The sequence below is a fragment of the Cyclopterus lumpus genome, chromosome 11 (assembly GCF_009769545.1).
Source record: "Cyclopterus lumpus isolate fCycLum1 chromosome 11, fCycLum1.pri, whole genome shotgun sequence".
In the NCBI taxonomy this organism is placed as follows: Eukaryota; Metazoa; Chordata; class Actinopteri; order Perciformes; family Cyclopteridae; genus Cyclopterus; species Cyclopterus lumpus.
The window spans coordinates 9,725,938-9,745,548 of NC_046976.1; the positions used below are offsets into that span (position 1 = coordinate 9,725,938).

The window sequence follows — 19,611 nt, forward strand, 5'->3', positions numbered from 1 at the left end:
GTCGGCTCTAACAGGAGTACTTGCTCCATTTGTTTTATATTGATGTGGAGAAACTACGTCTGGGAGACGGTTTAAAACTACGGCATGAGCTCCAGTAGGAGTCCCGCAGGTGTGCTTCCTCCGGGTCATCGAGAGTATGCGGCTTGTTTTTATGAGCACGCTGTGTGAGACAACATCCATCATTCTGCGCTAATAAGGTTGAAGAGGCCTGATGTTTCTAAATCGCCTCCTTCCCATTCGATCCCACCTCTCAATCATCTGCAACATTCACGTCAGGCTGCATCATTTATCAGCGTTTGAATATGCAGCTGAACATCTGAGCTGCAAACGTGTGTCGCCCGTGTTTTATTGTTCATTAATACCTTTTTTTTTGGGGGGGGGGGGGGGGGGGGGGGGGGGTAGGACTTCTTTCGCTGCACTCATGCATAAGCTCATATCACACAACCCAGGCCTCTGCGCACACGCACACAGACACAATACGAGTGAAAGAGCTGTGAAAGCCGACTGTGTTGGATCATGTTGTCGGGGCAATGTGCTGCTCAGCATATGTCCCCGTGGCTTCAGGTCTCTCATCCTGCGATGATGTGAAGAGCTCGCTGGTGGAAGCTGCTCGCGTCCCTCTGGTCCAAACGCACAGCTCCGCCAAGGAGTTCATAGCATCAGATGAGGGAGTGTGTGTTTCACATGACCGCCTGAGGTATGTCCCATCTGCTCGATGGAGCATTAACACCTCCTCCTGTCGGTGTGTGTGTGTGTGTGTGTGTGTGGGGGGGGGGGGGGGGGGGGGGGGGGGGAGTGTAAGCATAAAAGCTCACCCTGCCTGTGTGTGTGTGTGTGGGTGCACTTTTACTCCCTGATCAAGCTATTCCTGCAGCCATTAATGCACGTTTCATCCCTCATGCATTATCAACTAGTGCATTGACATGAAACAATTCAAATACGCATGCTGCTTCATTATCATAAACGTCGGCATCTTGCAGAGCATCGGACGACCAAAAGGAGCCCCCAGTTTATGATGCAAAGCATAAATGGACGCTACATCTGGTTATCTTTCCACGATGCAGTGATTGTAGAGGTGTGTGTGTCCCGGCTGCAGACAGGTGCTGTGCACTTATCTGTCGGCTCCAGTGAGGCTTTTGGTTGAGGTGCAGAGGAATCGAGGCGTCTGTGAGTGAAGATGTTCGCCGTCTTAGAGGAGCACAGGGAGCTGTTTACGTGTGTCCGAGTCATTGAATGTACACGGGCTCCAGCTGTGACTTCGGTGGATAAGAATCATTGCCGTCCGTGAAATCGGGAGCTTCCCTCCGCTGTGAGGTTCAGAGCGAGGGGGAGGATGAGGAGGAAGAAAGGGGCACATTTGGGATCAGTTTTAAACCATCTGCACACTCAAGATTAGGAGATATTTCTGTAGGAGGATCTGGTTTTCAGTTAGCTAATAATAGAGGAAGGTATGTCTTCTTGCACTACAACTGATATGTCTCCGAGCCAGAGGTCACTGAGGTCATTGTTTCACCAGGAAAAGAAACGGGACTGATTAAGGGAAAACGCACAACTGCACGACCTTGGTTTTTGTGTCGATATTGTGGATGAACCCACAAATGACTCCCTGCCCTTTGAACTTTGAATTAATAGTTTGACATTTTGGGCTTTGTATTTGCTTAAATCCTCTCATATAACTCTCTGAAAGAAGGCAAATAACTCCAAATATCTAAAGTTCCTTTCCATCAAAGTGTGTCCGTAGACTCTGATCTGGGCCGTGTTCTGCCTTCTACCCACACTCAAACTAAGCCATGTTTGAACTGATTGTTCGCTCTGCACATTTAAAACGAGGCCCGTCCATCAGTTAACACATTCAACCTAAACATGAAATTCTTTATTGTTAACACACCACACAAAGCACTTGCAATATCTGTTCTATCACAAATGCTATATACTCTGTTGCACCAATGATGTTTTCTAATATTCTTTTCTACAATATAATGAAATGAATTCTATATAATGATTTGTCTCAAAGAATCAACACACACTGACTGTTATTCTCTGTACCAGTTGTTTTCTTATCAAATCTCTGTGTGTAGAAACTGCCATTGTTATTGTTGTAAATTGTGTTTTCTGACTAATTTCGTTCTGGTGCTGTTGTTGTTTGACTCTGTGTTTACAGTTTACTTCTCCAGAGTGAACTGTGTGAATGGAAGAATCTGGAGGCATCTGCTTTTAGCTGAATAAAGATTTGTTGGCAGCTGTTTGTTAGCCGCTGTCACTGTGTCTTTTCTTTGCTCAGCCAGAATTCAAAGAACGCTTCTATCAATAAAATGTTATTTAAAAACACATGAAAGTACAAAAGTACTTTATATGACTATGATATGTCCGCCTCTCCGGTAGTGGAATTGACCTGAGGACATTTTCTCAAATACCGTTGAGTTACTTTTACTTAAGGATTTAATTTGTACTGCTACTTTTCGCTTCTCCAACATTTAAAAAGTGAAATATTGTACTTTATACTCCACTACCTTTTCGGGGCACGCTGCGTGTGGCTAACGTGCTAAAATGCTAACATTTAAAGAATCCTCCGTAGCTTCCACTGAGGCCGATGGGACTGGATCGTTGTATTGTGTGTGGTGTGCACAGCTCCTGGTTACATTTTTGTGTAATTGTCTCGAGTTTTTTTCCTTTTCTGGTTAATTGTTGTGAGGCTACACTGAGGAAGTGTTTGTTATCTTAGTATGTTTGTATAATTGTGCACTTCTGTTGGTTTGGACTAAAGGGGTTTTGTTGCTGTTTATTTTCCACAATCACTTTTGATAGTCCTGAGTATCAAACTAGTATGTGCCATAGAGTAAACCCTCCAATATATTTTAAAACTGAATCAATGAGGAAATAAATCAGCTTGCCTGAGTAACTCAGGAGTCAGTTACCATGGTAACCCAGAGTTTAAGTTACCTCTCTTCCCTAAACTGAAAACCCAAATGTTCCCTCATCTCAGGTGTGGTCTGGATGCAGACAAATAACATTCATCAAGTGGTGCTTCTATTCTTGGCTGCCCTCCGGTGTTCACATTAGGTACTGCAGTTTAATGAGGCTTTTTTCTTCTTTCATATAGTTGTATTGTTTTGACCTTCTGTGGGTCAATTTAAATGCATTTCCCCATGTTAGACACACTAGTGTGATAAAAGGCCACATGCTACTAACACAGTGGTATGTTGCACTGGAGGAACTCCCCTTGCAGTAAAATAAACTCCCATGTATATCCCGTTGTTGTTGCATAAAGACACCAGTTAACTCAGAACAAGGTTTCTTCAGAGGTCATTTTAATTAGAGCATGTCTTCATGCCACGGTTCCAATTTAAGAACAAACTAATTGTGTGTGTGTGTCATGTATGACTAAATACAAATAACACCCTCACGTCTGAGACAAAAGGCGATATTACATTCTCTCAGTGAACCAGGTCATGGCTCACCATGAGGACATGAGATACTGCACAGCTAAAGATTGTCATGGCGGCTGAAAACAAGATCTTAATAGCAGAAATCCCCCTTGGCCTGTTTGCGATTTATTTGCTGGGTGCTGATCCAGTTTGGGTGTCAAAGTGCGGCACTAACAATGACGTGGGAGAGCTGATTCACATTCATGAGTATTCACTTGTCCACCAGCAGGGGAAGACTTGTACCAGCCCAGTCCTGTGTGTCCAGGACAAGTGCTAGAAAAAAAAATGCCTTCAGTCCTTGTGTCTTCCATGTGTGTAGCAGAGGACACATGGCTGTGTTCTGGTTGACTCCGTTTGACCTTCAGGTTTCATTTAGTAGCCCTGTGCATATTAGACAACTGTGGTGAGAGTAACTGTTTGATAGTTTGGATATGTATGAAAGCAGAATTTTTAGAAAATACTGTAAATCCTGCAGTTATCAAAAGCAGCTGATTTTGATCATTGTGTGCAATTCCCTATGAAACGTCTCCAAACCGAACATTTAGGAGTAACCAGGCTAAGAGCCTCCAGCCTTGCTATAAGCATGCATTAGGTAGAGGGGAATGCTAACGTCAGCATGCTATCAAAAACCAAAACATGCTGATGTTAAGCAGCTGTAATGTTTACCATGTTCACCATCCAAGGAAAGCATGCTAACATTCGATCATTAGCACTGAACACAAATTACAGCTGAGGCTGATGGGAATGTCCTTCCTTTTGCAGGTCATAAACCAAACGATTGGACTGGATCATGTTGCTAGAATGAAAAGTTCAGGGATCTACAAAGTTATTACAAATAATCCTGAGACGGACGTGAATGTTGTAAAGATCCTTCAGTCTGGAACAGAGTGGTGGACCAACCAAACGAAAGACAAATGATGTCAAACTTGGATACCTTCTCTTCTCCACCATTATTATACACAAGTACAGCCAGCGGAGTCGCTCGCCTTGCTTTCAAATGGATGACAGAAAGGGGAGCGACTAGGTGTTACCTCCCAGCAGAAACAATGGGCAAGTGTTTCAATATTGACTCTGGAGGAGACATATTCATCCCACTCTCACCTCGGGTCAAGGCTGAACCTTGACTGTGTGTTTGCTCTGCCGCTGTTCCGCTGATCTCGGCTGTTTTCCTGTAACTATCTAAGCGTGGAGATCATTTTATGACAGACTCAGAACAATGGTAAAAGGGATGCTTTTTATTCTAAAGTGTGTGTGTGTGTGTTTTTTTTAAGAGACCAGCTTTGGAGTGGGTGGCTGAGTGACTCAGTGCTGTGGGATGAAGTAAACAAAGTGGTGTCCCTATATGACAGAAGAAGGCATACATTCATACTCTGAACTACTTTATGATCGTGTGGTGTCCTAAAACACAACAAGGGCTTATGATAATAACTTGTTATGTATAAATCCTTCTCTAATCAAGTTTGTAAAATGTTATATATGTGCAATGTTCTACACTCAAACAAAGTACGCAACAGTGTTAATTTGATGAAGAAAAATTATATTGGAGCATGTTTGGCATCCAAGTTTTGCTCGTTGGATAAAAGCGGAGAAATAAGGAAGGCAAATAAAAGGATACGGAGAAAAGGAAAGTCCTACAGCAGGGAGGAATTCTCCCACAGTGAGCCAGAATAGACGATAACATATACGATCGACACGAGACCACATGCTGCACCCGGCCCGCGCCTTCAGTTTCCACACCAATCAACCAGTGAACGCACGTGTCAGACAAAAAGACCAGACAATTAGATCACAAGCTGTGGGAAGTCACTTGTTTCCGATAAAGGAAGACTGGCACACAAGAGTTTAGGGGGCGAGTGTTTACGGTCCAGGGGTTAGAGAGGGTCAAGTGACGGGGGGCGGGCGGGAGGTCAGGAGGTCTCAGTTCATCAGCGTCTCCTGGGTGGCCAAGTCGTCGGGCTGACTGATCGAAGTCTCGGTGAAGGCGACGACGCTTTCCTGCTGGTCGGGCATGCCGGAAGACCCTGGTGGACTCATCTTGGTCTGAAGCATAGAGAGGAAGAAAAGATGAGGAATAATAATTTCATTATTGACTTAACTATGTAATTCACACACACACACACACACACCACACACACACACACAACGGTGGAACAATTCCTGAAACTATAATGCTACAATTTAAAATCCATCAATGTTATGAAAATATCCTATTTAAATAAACAGATCTTAGATCATCAATGTATGTATTTAGAGTGAGACCCTATTTAGCTTTTGAAGAAAGAAATAACAAATTCTTCCTCTTACAAAAGACAAGTTTAATCCACAGAAGTAAAACATTGCTCAGTTCAATACACTGAGCGTTAGCTTCTGTAGACGTTGCTGCATCACGGTTCCTCGTAGAGTTGCTGTCTTTCAAGACATTTCTCCATTTGCAACGGACTCGAAATGTTGGGAAATGAAAAGAAGTTGTGCTGTTGTTCTGCGACGAACACTTGTGACCACTGGTCAGGAAGTTAAATAGTCTCACTTTAAATGTTGATTAGAAAATAGTTTGTGGTTTCATACTCGGCCCTGGACTTTAAACATTTTGAAATGTGTACGTCTGAAAACGCAGCTACTCAGTTACCTTCAAAGTCCCCACTTTGTCCTCAAATGACTTGAAAGTTGATGCATTCCTGTGAAAGACATAAATAACAACATCATTGTTTGAATTTATCCGACATGCTTCTACATTCTAGTTTGAGAACGTGAGTTACAGACAACAAGTTGCCCCTATCATAAGGAAGAAGGAGCAGGAGAGGTCATGTGATCCGATACTGAACACGAACCATGAAGTGACCCCGTTCTGTTCTGTTCTAATGAAAAGGTGCAAAGAGGCGTTTCCTTTTCACGAAAACATCACCAAGAGCAGAGTGAACAGGATGGTAGGAGGTAACCGTAAAACATATTCCTCTAAACAATCTATGTGTAGCATTTGAAAAGCTGTGTGCGATTCATACAACTTTGAAAACATGGAGGCAGACCGTGAATGAAAAACACTTTGATTTACAGAGCTGCAGAAACACAGATGGGTGCTCATGTCGTGTGATATTTCTGTTGGTTATAGGTCAGAATGGTTTGCATGAATGTAATATATGTAATGTTTTAATCTCACATAGGGTTGGACGATTAATAAATAAGCCTATTGACAGACAATTAATCAATTCAGTGGTTATAGCCTCTCAAATATGAAGCATTTTAGTCTTCTATGTTAGTGAACTCTTAAGTTTTGGCTTGTTGTGAAGCCAGAAGCAATTTAAAAAAGACATCCCCTTTAAAATTCTACTAAATAAAATTAATTTCTGAAACCAAACAATTAATTATTTAATCAATTATTCAGTTAATAAGCCACAGATTCATTGATAAGGGAAAATAATTGCAGTTCTAATCTCACACATCCAGACCGGCACCTCGTCAAACTGGCTTCACACCAGTAAGGAACACGGGACTGACCGCGTTTCTTTGTTGCTGAAAGTGGATGCTTCCAAATTCACAGCTAACCGATGATGCCTCTGGCTTCAAAGATGTCTTTTTATCTCAAGATTTTTTGCACGACCTCTAACAGCTTGACGAAACTGAGGTCTGTCTCGGCCAGATAACAAATGCTGCAGCTCCCCCGATTGCTCTGAGCGGTGGTCGCTCCTCAAGGTGCACACTTGAGACGAGGCATGAACTATGCAGAACTAAAGCCCAACACGTTTCTCTTTTCGCTCCGTTGTACACATTGTACGGCCTTCTCCTCTTTCATATGTTATTAAACGCGTGCAGCTCAGAGGCACCACAGTGTGCCAGACTCACATTAACACAAACTTCCCCTTACCTCATGACAGGCATACTAGCGGAGTGTTGTACTGAGCGTGTGCTATCCGACAGCAATATGGAGAAGAAAGGTGTTAGCATGGTAGGTATTAGTGGTCATCGTAGCACAGTACACTTTAACACAGACAGAACCAAGAGAGAAAGACAGGCACACTTACCCTTATTTATTCTACGATATGTTCACTCTGTGAGTACTAAGTGCATAAATCCTATAAATCCTGCTTTATCCCATTAAGATTGATTATGTATTAACACAGTGGGTGTGCACTAATCCTGTGTATTATGGGGGGATATCTCACACACACACACACACACACACACACACACACACACACACACACACACACACACACACACACACACACACACACACACACACACACACACACACACACACACACACACACACACACACACACACACACACACACACACACACACACACACACACACACACACACACACACACACACACACACACACACACACGGGTCATGTGGATCTCAAATAGTATCTCCAACAGAACAATCTGTTGCTCATTTTTAAAGCATTTTTCAACCAGCAAATATTAGCAATAATGTAGTGGTAGATATTAGAATGTGAGGACAGAAAATCAATCTACAATCGAACAGCTACAATAATATATCCTTTTTATTAATTAATTAAGGAGAAGACAACAGAAAAGTTGATAGTTGTGAATCATGTCAGACCACAGACTGGATATAAGAAATGGACTGTAGTCAATATGACGTTACCCTTTGGTTTTGAAGCCTTAAGTTTGGCATTTTGGCCATCGCCATCTTGGTTTTCGGCTGTCATTTTTATGCAACCTTCACTTTTCAGACTGGGAGGTTGCCGCCTGAATCGGACCACATGCTATTACCGCGACATTAATACCTCAATATCACAGTTAAATTGGTAGAAGTTGGTAAATTACATGCACAAACAAATATAAACAATTGTTAACATGTAAAAATGGAATAGAGAGTAGGAAAGAAAGTAAGAAAGAAATTGAAGATATTCAGGGTCTGAATCTCTCAGCCTGTTTAACTAGCACTTTGAACACTAGCACTGAGGAAATTAATCATCAGGTTGCTCAGCGGAATAAAGGATACTGTTGTTTCTTAAAGATTCGGTGCTTCACAAAATATCATTCACGTTCAAAGTCTCCCGTCTGTCTCACCTGACATCCTCCAGCTTCCTGGTGATGACCGAGCCCACAGTGGAGAACGCTGCCGTGGCCTTCAGACCTGCCTGAGACAATGTTTCAGATGTCTTCTTATAGCTGAAAGAAAGGTAGGAGACAGAAAGAGAAAGACATGGTTAGCACTAAGAGAAGATATGGAAGTGATGAAAGGATCAAGGTCAGAACTAAACCTCAATGTCTTTTTTATTTTAGAAAGCATCACAATGCTGCTCGTTTCCCGTAATATAAAAACGCAACACTACAGGCAGCTTGTCAAGAGCACTCACATCTTATTCCTCATTGTTCTCTCAACAGTGCTGAGTTCACTATATTTTCAAGGCATTCAGTACAGAAATAAAGGAAACATTATGGATAAGAAAGCAGTTGATTACGAGGTCAAAAAAAGGACAAGCTACTACAAAAGGTATCTCATAAACTCTGCGTAACAAGTGAAATATGGTGCACTCTCAGTTCAGCACCCTGTGGTGGGGGAGGCACTTACGCGGTGGAGGTGGTGACCTCCTGCCAGGTCTTGGTGAAGTTCTGTTTCAGCTCATTGAGAGGTGTGATGCCCAGCTTCCTCTTCATGTCTGCCAGGTGCCTCTCCTTGGCCGCCAGCACCTGGGACAGAGTCAGGATCTCATCCTCAACCTACACACACACACACACACACACACACACACACACACACACACACACACACACACACACACACACACACACACACACACACACACACACACACACACACACACACACACACACACACACACACACACACACACACACACACACACACACACACACACACACACACACACACACACACACACACACACACACACACACACACACCTATTTTGTTGAGGTTTTAAATGTATATGATATGCTTCACCATGTCTAGTCTGATTATATATCAGTTTAACTATAGTTCAACTAAAGAACCAAAAACAGAGAGTAAAGGTGGACTATAATGTAATGTTTTTTTTCCAAATTGAGCTGCAACAGTTGATTTGTGTATTAGTCCGTCCATTGGTAATGAATCAACAACTGTTTGGCTACTAATTGTAAAAAATAAAAAGCAAAAGATTCTCAAACTTCTTCAATGAGTTTTTCTGCTCTTCATTGTAAAGTGGAAAGTTAGACGGACTTGACATGGCGTTGGAAGATGTCCACGTTGGCAACTGGGGAATTGTGTCATTTCATCAAACCAATATGTATTGATTAATGAATTAAATTAGTTGGAATACCACTGCCTATCCTATATTTAAAGGAATAGGAAGCGGCCACCGCCAGTGGTGAAAGAGCTGCTGGAAATACTGGCTGTGATGTGAATTACAAATCCAACATCTAAAAAGGCAAAGGTAAGTGGTTGGATCAGCTACAAGAGCAACAAGGGACCTAAACATGATTATCTGGTTACTATGGAAGGCTGTTGGCCTTGCCATACTTTACCCACGTGCAACCTATTGTCAGACACAAAAGCGGCAATCAAAAGTGTTGTATACTGTAGCCTGCTTTTAAACCCCTTATCGACTATTTGCATTATGGGGTCCAACACCTGCTCTTGACTCCCTGAACCAAGACCTGTTTAATCCCTAATCCCTCCTGTCCTGACCTTGACCAACGCTTCTTGTAGCTCCTGCTGCTCCTCCTCTGTCATGGCGGGGGGAGGGGGGAAGGGACCGACGGATGTCGCTGCATCTTCTCCCACCTCTGGGTCTGAGTCCGGATGATACTGGGAACCTGGGAGGTCAAATACATTTTTTATAAATACATCCGCACGTCTCACTCGGCAATGCATGTATTCACTTTGAGGCTGTAGACACTTTGTAGAGTCCGATTGTTATTTAAAAAGACATGTATGGGGCCGTGTTTACTGTGTGAATGAACAGGTGATATAGTGTGTGTGTGTGTGTGTGTGTGTGTGTGTGTGTGGGGGGGGGGGGGGTCTTATGTTGAACTCCGCTCAGCTGGTCCTCTGGAGGATGGGGAAAAGAAAGGAAGCTGGTAGTAGGACAGTAGTAGTAGTAGTAAACTTCAGGAAAATGAAGGATGCAAAAGACGCAGTTTCACAATGGGTGGTAGCCAAAAGGGAAAAACATTCATTCCCACCAAACACACGGGGGGGGGGATATCTTAACACACACACACGCGCACACGCACAACCGTTGTGGCGAGTAGGAGCAGCAGTGCATTAATAATACAAAGAACTTTCTAGATGGAGACGTCATGGGCTAAGACAGCGTGAGAGAAACAGAATAAAAAGAAGATCTGCCAGTAAAAAACAAACAGCGGGTGACGGTGAACTGGGCCAGAATTGAGCTGGAATAGGGTGACACAAATGTGCTAGATACAAGAAAAGGATCGGCTCGAGAAACAAAAAGGACTATACTGAGTCATTACAAGGGGGGGAAGGCAGAAAGGGACTGAAAGTACATTTTATTAAAAGATTTCCTTTGCAAATATCATTTAACTTCTGAACCCGTCGTGGTGCTAGCAAGCCTTGGACCAAAAATAAATAAAACAAACAAGAACACCTTTTGCATTTATCTGGTTGTTGGTTATTTTATTCAGATAACACAATGGCATGTTATATTGTCGTGGAAAATATTGCTTATTTACTTTCCTGCCGACAGTTAGATAAGAAGTTCGATACCACTCTCAGCTCTCTCTGTAAAATATGATGTATTGTTAATTACATATTTCATCATTTTTAACTTGGCTTACCTTAAAATCTGCCTTTCAGCATCTACGAGCATCGCTAGTGATTTTGTCCATCATTCTCTCTTTTAATGTCACACCCCAAAAACTCCCAACACCATAAACACATATTAAATGAGACAGAATATTCTTTAGGACAGAGATACCAAAATCACAAGCATCAGTATGCAATCCCACAGAGAATACAGTAGAATCGTGTCCCAACTGTGTGGAGAACTGCTCATGAAGTCACACCATGTTTCAGCCTTCCAAAAACAAAGTGTTATCATAAGCTCAGGACTGGGATAATACACTGGGAAGAAGAAGCACTGATTGGATCTGTCTTAATATTTATAAATGTCAAAACAGGCATGACTAAAAATGTGTCAATCATATTACAGATGACAGAGGCAGTCATACAGAGATTAAGTGAGTGGAAATAGTATTCAGACACCACCCTGTTCCTCTGAAGCTTTACACTTCATCTCCCCCCACCCATCCATCTCTTTCTCACTTCTTACTTCCTATTACTGATGGTGCAGCAGTGCCACTTACACACATACACAATATATTTAACAGCACGCACCTGCTTAGTGACAGCACTGTGTAGTGGACACTTCCCTTCAGTCACTAATAGAGCCAATCCCCCTCCTCATTAAATGCTTCTTTTATTATGATAACCCACATTCTGCTGCTTTTTGTATGATTATCCGCCCTGTAGTTGTGTGCCACACACACACACACACACACACACACTTCTGCCGGCAGCGTGTGGAGGGAGCTATATGTGCGAATGTAGGCGTTTCCATCAGTAGGAAAAAACACACACTTGGAAAGGGCGAGAGAGAGAAGTTTGTATGTGGAAGCAGAAGTTTGTCTGGCTTTACCAAACTGCATACCGCCCCACATTACTGCCCCACCCCTCGTTTCCTTTTAGACGAGAATGCTCTGCCAAATAGCCACCCAACTCTCTGCGGCTATTAAATCCACAACAACTAGATTAGACAATTCAATAATTAGAAAACAATTAGCAATTAGAAAAGAATGCCAAAAAAACAGACTTGCCAAACTGCCTGCACATACTGATCTCCTCTTTGGTGATAATGAGTGACAAGCAAAGCTCTACTATAGCCCAATAATGTAGACTAGTCTTTGTTATTTTGACTAAGCCACTTTTTTATATCTTTCATAAGTAGCACAAATTAATGTGGAATCAATAGATTAGTTTCTTTAGTCTGGAAGCTGAATATACACACACATTTGTCTTTTTCTGATGCAGTGTGGCAAAGACAACAACGCAGTTAATATATAATAATATTAGGTGGTCTCCAATTCCTACATAATTAATAGTAGTATAACGTCAACTTTATGCAATTTTCTAAATGTGGACCCCAAAAGATATGCAAACATCTTCCTGGCATGAAAGCTATGGTGCAGATCTAAAAACACTTAACATTATAAATATTAAGATATGGAACATTTTTGTCTCATATATGTTTCAAATAATGTGTAAAAAAACACAGATGAAAACAAGATAGATGAAAACATCCGGTGTACCAAACAAGAGAAGTGCAATTAAATAATCAAAATACATTCTCATGTCAAGTAAACATTTTTTTTTTTTTTTTCTAAACTTCAAAAGTAGACTAAAAGTCTTTTTAACTAAATGAAGGTAAACTGAAAGCTGTGTTCCCCGAATTCTTCCCACCCAATGAATCAAACCTATGTTTGCACGCACACGCACACCTTGTGATTACCTCTGGGTTTGACAGCTGGCGAGCTGGGCGGCGTGTCGCTGTAGGCCGGGGAGAGGTAGAGGTAGCTGGCGTTGACTCCTTGTTCAAAGTCAAACGGAGAGTGGTATTCCTCCAGGGGCTCCATGTTTACAGCCTGTAGCGTGTTTGTTGGTCGGAGGGACGAGCACCTCACTACCACCCCCACTCCCACCCCCACCGCTACCTAAGCAAAGCCAGCCAAGGGCTGATTGTCTGCATGTGATGCTGCCGCGTGCTGGCTCTGTGTCTCCTTGTTTACAGCGTCCTGGACTCTCGTGGTGTGTGTGACAGAGGGACACAATATCCGAGGGTGTGTGCAAGTGGGAGGAGGATGTGTATTGGCTTTCAGATGGCCAGAGTGAGAGTACAGTGAAGCCAGATTTCCATTTTCTGTTTCTGCAGCAGGCCAAGGCATTGTGAACCCCCTGCTCCTTTCTTGCTGTTAATAAGTTACCTGTCCTTTCAAGCAGCTGTTACACACACACACACACACACACACACACACACACACACACACACAATCCCAAAGGTCAATTCTCAAGCCATCCATTTGCGCAATCAGTGCCGTTTTCAGATGCTTGCCACCATTAGCAGAGCTGGTTCTGCAGTGATACTGCGTGACAGTCCAGTTCCAATACTCTCAGGTCTTTCGGTCAATTCCCTCCCTCACTTTCTGTCATCCAAGGTGGAAATAAAAGAAGTCCCATTTGTGTGGGCTGGTCACATGGTGTGTGTGTGTGCGTGTGTGTGGTTGTGGGGGGCTTTAGATGAAAAGCATAATCTGCAGTGTCCCAGATTACAGCGAAGCGCTAATCCAGGGTGGCCAGTCCAGTTTGAGGCAGCAGTAATGCTAGTGAGCTAGAATGGAGGGGACAGGCTGCCAGAGGCTACACTTAGTATTGTGTGTGTGTGTGTGTGTGTACTTAAGGAAAAGTGCTCTATGTGTGGTAGAGAGAGCTCGTACATGTACACCGTCTGTTTGTCTGTTCTTGCTAGGGCCACAACTAATGACTATTTTTGTTACTAGATTATTTTCTCGCTTAAAATCGATGATTGGTAAATAAAATGTCATAACATCCAGATATCTGAAAATATAAAACATTTTGTTTTGCTCATCCAACAATTACCATTCATATATATTTTTATATTATGAAAGACTACAAATATACACATTTAAGAAGCATTTAAAAAGGAGATTTATGAGGCAGGAATTCAAGCTGCACAGAGAGAAGAAACATGCAAGAATAGGTCACGTCTTATTCAATTCTAAGACATTCAGACATTGCATACTCTCAAGGCTGCAGTGAAGAGGAAACGGCCTGGTGACATGCCGGCACTAACTTTATTAGATCTAGATTCTACTAAAGACTGAGTGTACCTCTGTAGAGGTTTGGAGGGCGGTAGAGACTCATCTGGAGCATAAAAAGTCAGAAAGTGAGGTGACATCCACACTAATACGTTTGTAGTTATTCATTCTATAGAGAAGAGAAACAAATGATGATGGTCTCTACAATCTCAAACCACTTGGGTCATGCAGGGCGGTGCTGTGTCCTGGTCTGTAGAGTCAGGCCTTACTGCATTGTGCTTCCATGTAGCAATGTGAGCCCAGAAAGGTACAACAGTATCAACACGTACACATGCACTAAAATGGGCTTGCATCAAGGACAATTAATCCTTCTTAGCAGAGTCAGGATCTCATCCTCAACCTACACACACACACACACACACACACACACACACACTCACATTAAAAAGCCAAATCTAAAACTGCATTATTCTGAGACAAAATAAAATACTGATAAAATGGGTTGATTTGCAAAAATGTATATCTCCACTTTTATTGATTTTCCTAAATCATGTTTGTGTGTTTGTTCCAGGACAATATTAAACGTGTGTTGGTTGTATTGATAAAGTATCTCTTAGTAACATTGTGCACTTTATTCATTATAAGAATGGCTTTTATCTGCTTTCGCAAATTAACACTTCAACTATGAATATGGTAGTAATATTTTTTTTGAAATCACAATGAATACTTTAACAATACTCAACATTACTTCCACTGACGCCCTCCTGATCAGTATATATATTAACTTATTCATGATCAACACTGGTTTCATGTGACATTTGTTCAATAGAAAATCACTGGTAAGTTTGAATTGGATAAATTAATAATATTATAAATAAAAATTCAATCACAGTACATAGCACCAATTCACCCAGACTGTAACCAGACGTTTTCAAGTGGTTAATGAAGCACCGCAGGAGATCCATTATCGTGAAATGTATGGCATACCCTGTCACATGATTAGCCTAAAACAAGAATCATGAGACATAGATGGCCCGGGATGCAGCGAGAGTGGCCACTCCACAATATTCACATGACATGTGCTCCATGGGAAAACAGTAAGAGGGAACACAGACAAATGGGTGGTGGTTTTACTGTGGTACTGCGTCTAAAGCAGAGCTCTCCATGTAACTTCATATTTACCGTAGAGATACCAGAGTGGTATCAATCTTCTCTTTTAAATCTTGGCAAGAAAAAGTATATTTCTCAAAATGTTGAATCGTTCATTTAAACAAAGGTTAACATACTAAGTCAGGTTCATTCTTCAAACACAAGGTTTGACTTATCCCAAATATGCGAAGGGGTCCACCCTGACAATTGTGTCTTAAAACTGACATCCTGCGCTTTACCTAGATTAAAGATTTCAACTGCCTTGTTTAAAAGAATGTCACTTTTATAAAAACGTCTGTGTTGAGGGGGAAACAGCAAATATCTCATCACAACAGAAGCCCTGGAAAACTGTTGTGGTGTGTAGACGACACACAGAGATGTCAAGAAATCTCTCAGGAGTCAGTAGTAAGGCCTTCAGCAGTTTGTGGCACAGTATTTGTAGTTTAATTCAACAAGAGATTATTTTTTTCCAAAGATGCACCGATTAAAAAAAAAAAGAGAGAGTACATGACAAATGAAATCTTCGGTTATGTTATTTAGGGTTTAAATTAACACACCTCACCTACTATGCTCCATTTAACAGTGAAACCCAACGTTTCTCTCCACAGTGCCATGTTGGAAGATACTCCATCTGTTGCCAGAAATCCCAGACAGGTGAGACCTCTGCTTGGACAAATCTCACACGTTATTGAAACATTCTCCATTGAGAAGGTACATGACAATGAATGAAATGGCCACTGTATAATTTGAGTAGTCAATTTCCTACAGTTTCGTCTCTGTGTTACAAAGTTTTGTCATCGATGTTGTGATTTCCATTACTTTCTTATCGCTGCAATAAACTATATTTAGTAGCATCGGTAACGTTTTAATCATACACCACATGTGCTACTTTTCATTCATGTAACAGTCAACTCAGAGATGAAAAGGTGTGAAATAGACAGGCGCCTTTCCCTTGAATCTTTGAGATGAAATGAGGAAATCTTCTGACACCAGTGAACCTGGTTAGGTTATGAGCTTTGGGTAGCATGTTTTAGTTCAATAATGGCTTACATCAGACCTTTCTAGAACTGCTTCTAGCCATGACTGGTGTGCAAACATCATTTTGAGTATTTTTTGGGTAAACAAACATCCGGTACCACCTACATGAAATATTTAACACGAGAGAACGATAGCTGCGGAGTCCTATTTGACTCAGACTTAAGAGTTAAATCAAGACTTTAAAACAAGGCTGGATGATAAATAAATATTGTCCTGTACCATTTCGTACACAAACAAGTCTGCTTTACGTGGTTGGTGGGATGCCATCTGTGACATAACTCCTTTGACTGTTCCCACAGATGAAAGCATTGTGTTGTGCTTCAATGAAATCTAATAAGACAAAAATGTTGTAGACTGCTCATGAGCAATCTCATGAGACACCAGAGTTAGAAAAACAAGATTGATTGGGAAGCCTGACCGTCTCATTTTGATTGAACATCTGATTTGAGCTGAGACTCTAAGCCTCCATCGAGGAAGCAGAAAATACCAGAAACCATCCAAAGAAAGGTGCAGAGCGTGCAGGACTTTCTTCTCAAACTATAAATCCCAATTTTTTGTGTAGAATCCTGGAGTGAGATATACAGCAGCATTATTTTTAAAAAAGGGAATAAAACCTTAATGGGAATTGCTAAAAGAAAGTTGGAATACATTCCTCAGAAAGAAAGATTATTTTTTAGAATTAATTGATCTGAAGTTATTACTGAAAAGGAAAAGCTGCAGGGAAACACAAGCACAAAGAAAGAGATGCTGGCTATCATAGAGGTCATCTAGTTAAACACAATCAGAAGAGAGCCCCCTCCAGTCCCCTGAGAGCTCCTTTGAGAAGGCCAGTCTGAACACTCAATAGGCTCACTGACCTCCCTCCTTCCAAAACCTGCTAACCTCGCTCATCCGCATCCAGCTAACCAAAGCAGATTTTAAATGGGAGATCTGTTATGATATGCTTCAAAAGGGCCCTTTTAGTCAGTCGCTACACAGAAACAGTCACTCAGTTTATTGTTCTCCATTAGAGGAAGTTTCCACAGCCCGTACACACACACACACACACACACAAACAATTAGGAAACAATCACAAAAACATAGCCACAAGGTACACAATACAGTTACAAAAACATGAACCAATTGAGTATTATTGCAACAGTTTGTTGAGGGCAGTGATTACTGTAGCGCACCTTTTTAGCAGGCTGACATCCAACAGCTGACAGTGACAAGGAAAAGCATTAACAAGAACGTGGGTACAGACGGTGCCGAGATAGAGACACCATAGAGTCCTGCATAGAAGGGTGACAATAAAATGAACTTCACTGTTGCCATGAGTGTGAGACTATATAAAAAAAGAGAACTCATTAGTTCCTATGGTGATATATAAAAGGAACAAACAAGGATGAAAATGTCCTTCTGCTACATAAGTCCATAATTCTTTTTCTATCTGAGACCACAAAAGGCAACTTAAGATACTTGCTGCCTGAACTGCTGGTGTATCAGTTGCACACACACATGGTAGAAATAATGTAATGTCAGGAAAAACCTTGAAGGTTTGTAACCTTGTAGTTTTCCTGTGCGAGGCACAGGAAAACTACACCAAAGAGGAACCATGGTCACAAAACCAGCAGCCAGAAAAGTAGCCTGTAACTAATAGTGACAAAGATAATTGAAAAATACATTGAGATGACATAGCGACTGACGGACCCCTTTCAGTCGGATATCAATAAACTCACATTATCAACCTGTTACAAGTTACATCTGTCAATATATAAAATATGCTGAGCCTTTCATTAGAATATATGTTCACCTTAAGGCCAATAAACAAAATATACAACATGCAGACGTCAGGAAATGATATTTATGCAGGGGGTCGAAGAATGTTTTGGCTGAAGGGAAATGAGATCAGGGCCGTGCCTTGTTTACCTGGCATCCCCTTGAGGAAAACAAATAAACCTCTGTTGCGTTCTTCTTTCCAAAATAACTACAACATGCACATAAGCAAGTACAAATCTGGAGGATGGGTATGTGGTCTACAGGTATGAGAGGGCAGATGGCTGCCGTGCGGGAACGGAAATGACCAGGAAGGCACAGGAGAGGAAAGGAAGCAAGAATGGTATAATGCATTCAAATCACAGGCCTCCACCATAGGCTGAAACTTTTAAACTAAACCTATGACCTCCTTATGTTCAAAGGGGACCAGCAATGTAGACAGTGTGGTTTGACAGAGCAGAGGGAGGACATTTAGAAAACGTGTAATGAGTTGTCAAACAGGTGTAACCTGCTTGTGAAGGTTTAGTTCTCAAATACAGAATATGGCTGTTCTTTATTTACCCAATCTTATTACAATCCCAAAACCAACTCGTCGAAGTGTTTCATGATTAATAAATCTACGCAAAATGTTGGCTACCTTTCGGTCCAATTATTTCTTATTTTATTGGAAATGACAACTTCCTTGTTTACTGACGTAGGCTAACGTGAGCCCATCGTCTGGTTACTTGTTGGAACAAATGCTGTGTAATATGCTACTTCCGTGATATTTTAAGTAAACCGTGACACTCCACCGGTGTATCTAAAACACTATTTATTCTAAATGTCTCAATGTTCATATCCCTGTGACAAAAAAAAAAGCTTTTTTATGAGTTTCCAAAGTAGCATATGTTCTAAAAACGGACTAACTTTAACCAAGTGCGTTAAGTTAGCTAGTTTGTCAACTTCCATGTGGGATAAAAGTAGTTTGAAACATGTTCCGGTGGCAACATGCTCAGCTAATTAATTACCTTTCACTGCATCCTCCATTGTGCGACTGAGCGTTGTTTCTGGAAGTTTGTATGTCCAGAGTGTCCAAGTTGATCTCTTGGCTGCTGCAGATCTTCCTGCTCTCGCTCTATTTCATGTTGCCAGGCGGCTCGCCGTGCGGGGTGGGGTTGGATATGACGTCAGCACGCAGCAGTGTAAACAGAGGCGAGCACGTGGATCAAGTTCTCCACCATCAACAAGGCAGAGCTGCACCGCAACGACACGTACTTATTTGGCTGTTCGAGTTTGATGATGTCGGTTTTTATTTCACCGGACAACACAAGTGAAACGTGCATATGTATCACATACGTGATTATATTTAGAATGGCAGTACAATACTTTACATTTAAATCAAGTTCTATACGTGTTATAGCCTACAACATAAGCTAT

At 41.7% G+C, this 19,611-nt stretch overlaps 1 protein-coding gene across 3 annotated transcripts; it reads right to left on the reverse strand.

Annotated features, from left to right (window-relative positions):
• Positions 1 to 3,287: 3,287 nt before the first annotated feature.
• Positions 3,288 to 19,361, reverse strand: tpd52 (tumor protein D52). 3 transcript variants are annotated; one of them, XM_034544780.1, is made up of 7 exons: positions 19,203 to 19,361; positions 10,088 to 10,215; positions 8,972 to 9,120; positions 8,467 to 8,568; positions 7,285 to 7,326; positions 6,052 to 6,100; positions 3,288 to 5,465 (listed from the first exon to the last, which is right to left on the reverse strand). In XM_034544780.1, exons 1-7 carry the CDS (start codon positions 19,219 to 19,221, stop codon positions 5,343 to 5,345), a joined length of 612 nt encoding a protein of 203 aa, XP_034400671.1. In that variant the 5' UTR covers positions 19,222 to 19,361; the 3' UTR covers positions 3,288 to 5,342. The 3 variants fall into 3 exon arrangements, with proteins under 3 accessions (XP_034400671.1, XP_034400672.1, XP_034400673.1); XM_034544781.1 differs by lacking the exon at positions 7,285 to 7,326 and having other exon boundaries at positions 19,203 to 19,359; XM_034544782.1 differs by lacking the exons at positions 3,288 to 5,465; positions 6,052 to 6,100; positions 7,285 to 7,326 and having other exon boundaries at positions 8,463 to 8,568; positions 19,203 to 19,357.
• Between the last annotated feature and the right edge of the window lie 250 nt (positions 19,362 to 19,611).

What these genes read in the sequence shown, in the direction of transcription:
- tpd52 (XM_034544780.1), bottom strand. An exon ending in AGGAAGCTGGAGGATGTCAG is followed by an intron (nt 7,327 to 8,466) that starts GTGAGACAGACG and finishes GCTGTCGGATAG; the next exon opens with CACACGCTCAGTACAACACT. An exon ending in GCTAGTATGCCTGTCATGAG is followed by an intron (nt 6,101 to 7,284) that starts GTAAGGGGAAGT and finishes TGTCTTTCACAG; the next exon opens with GAATGCATCAACTTTCAAGT.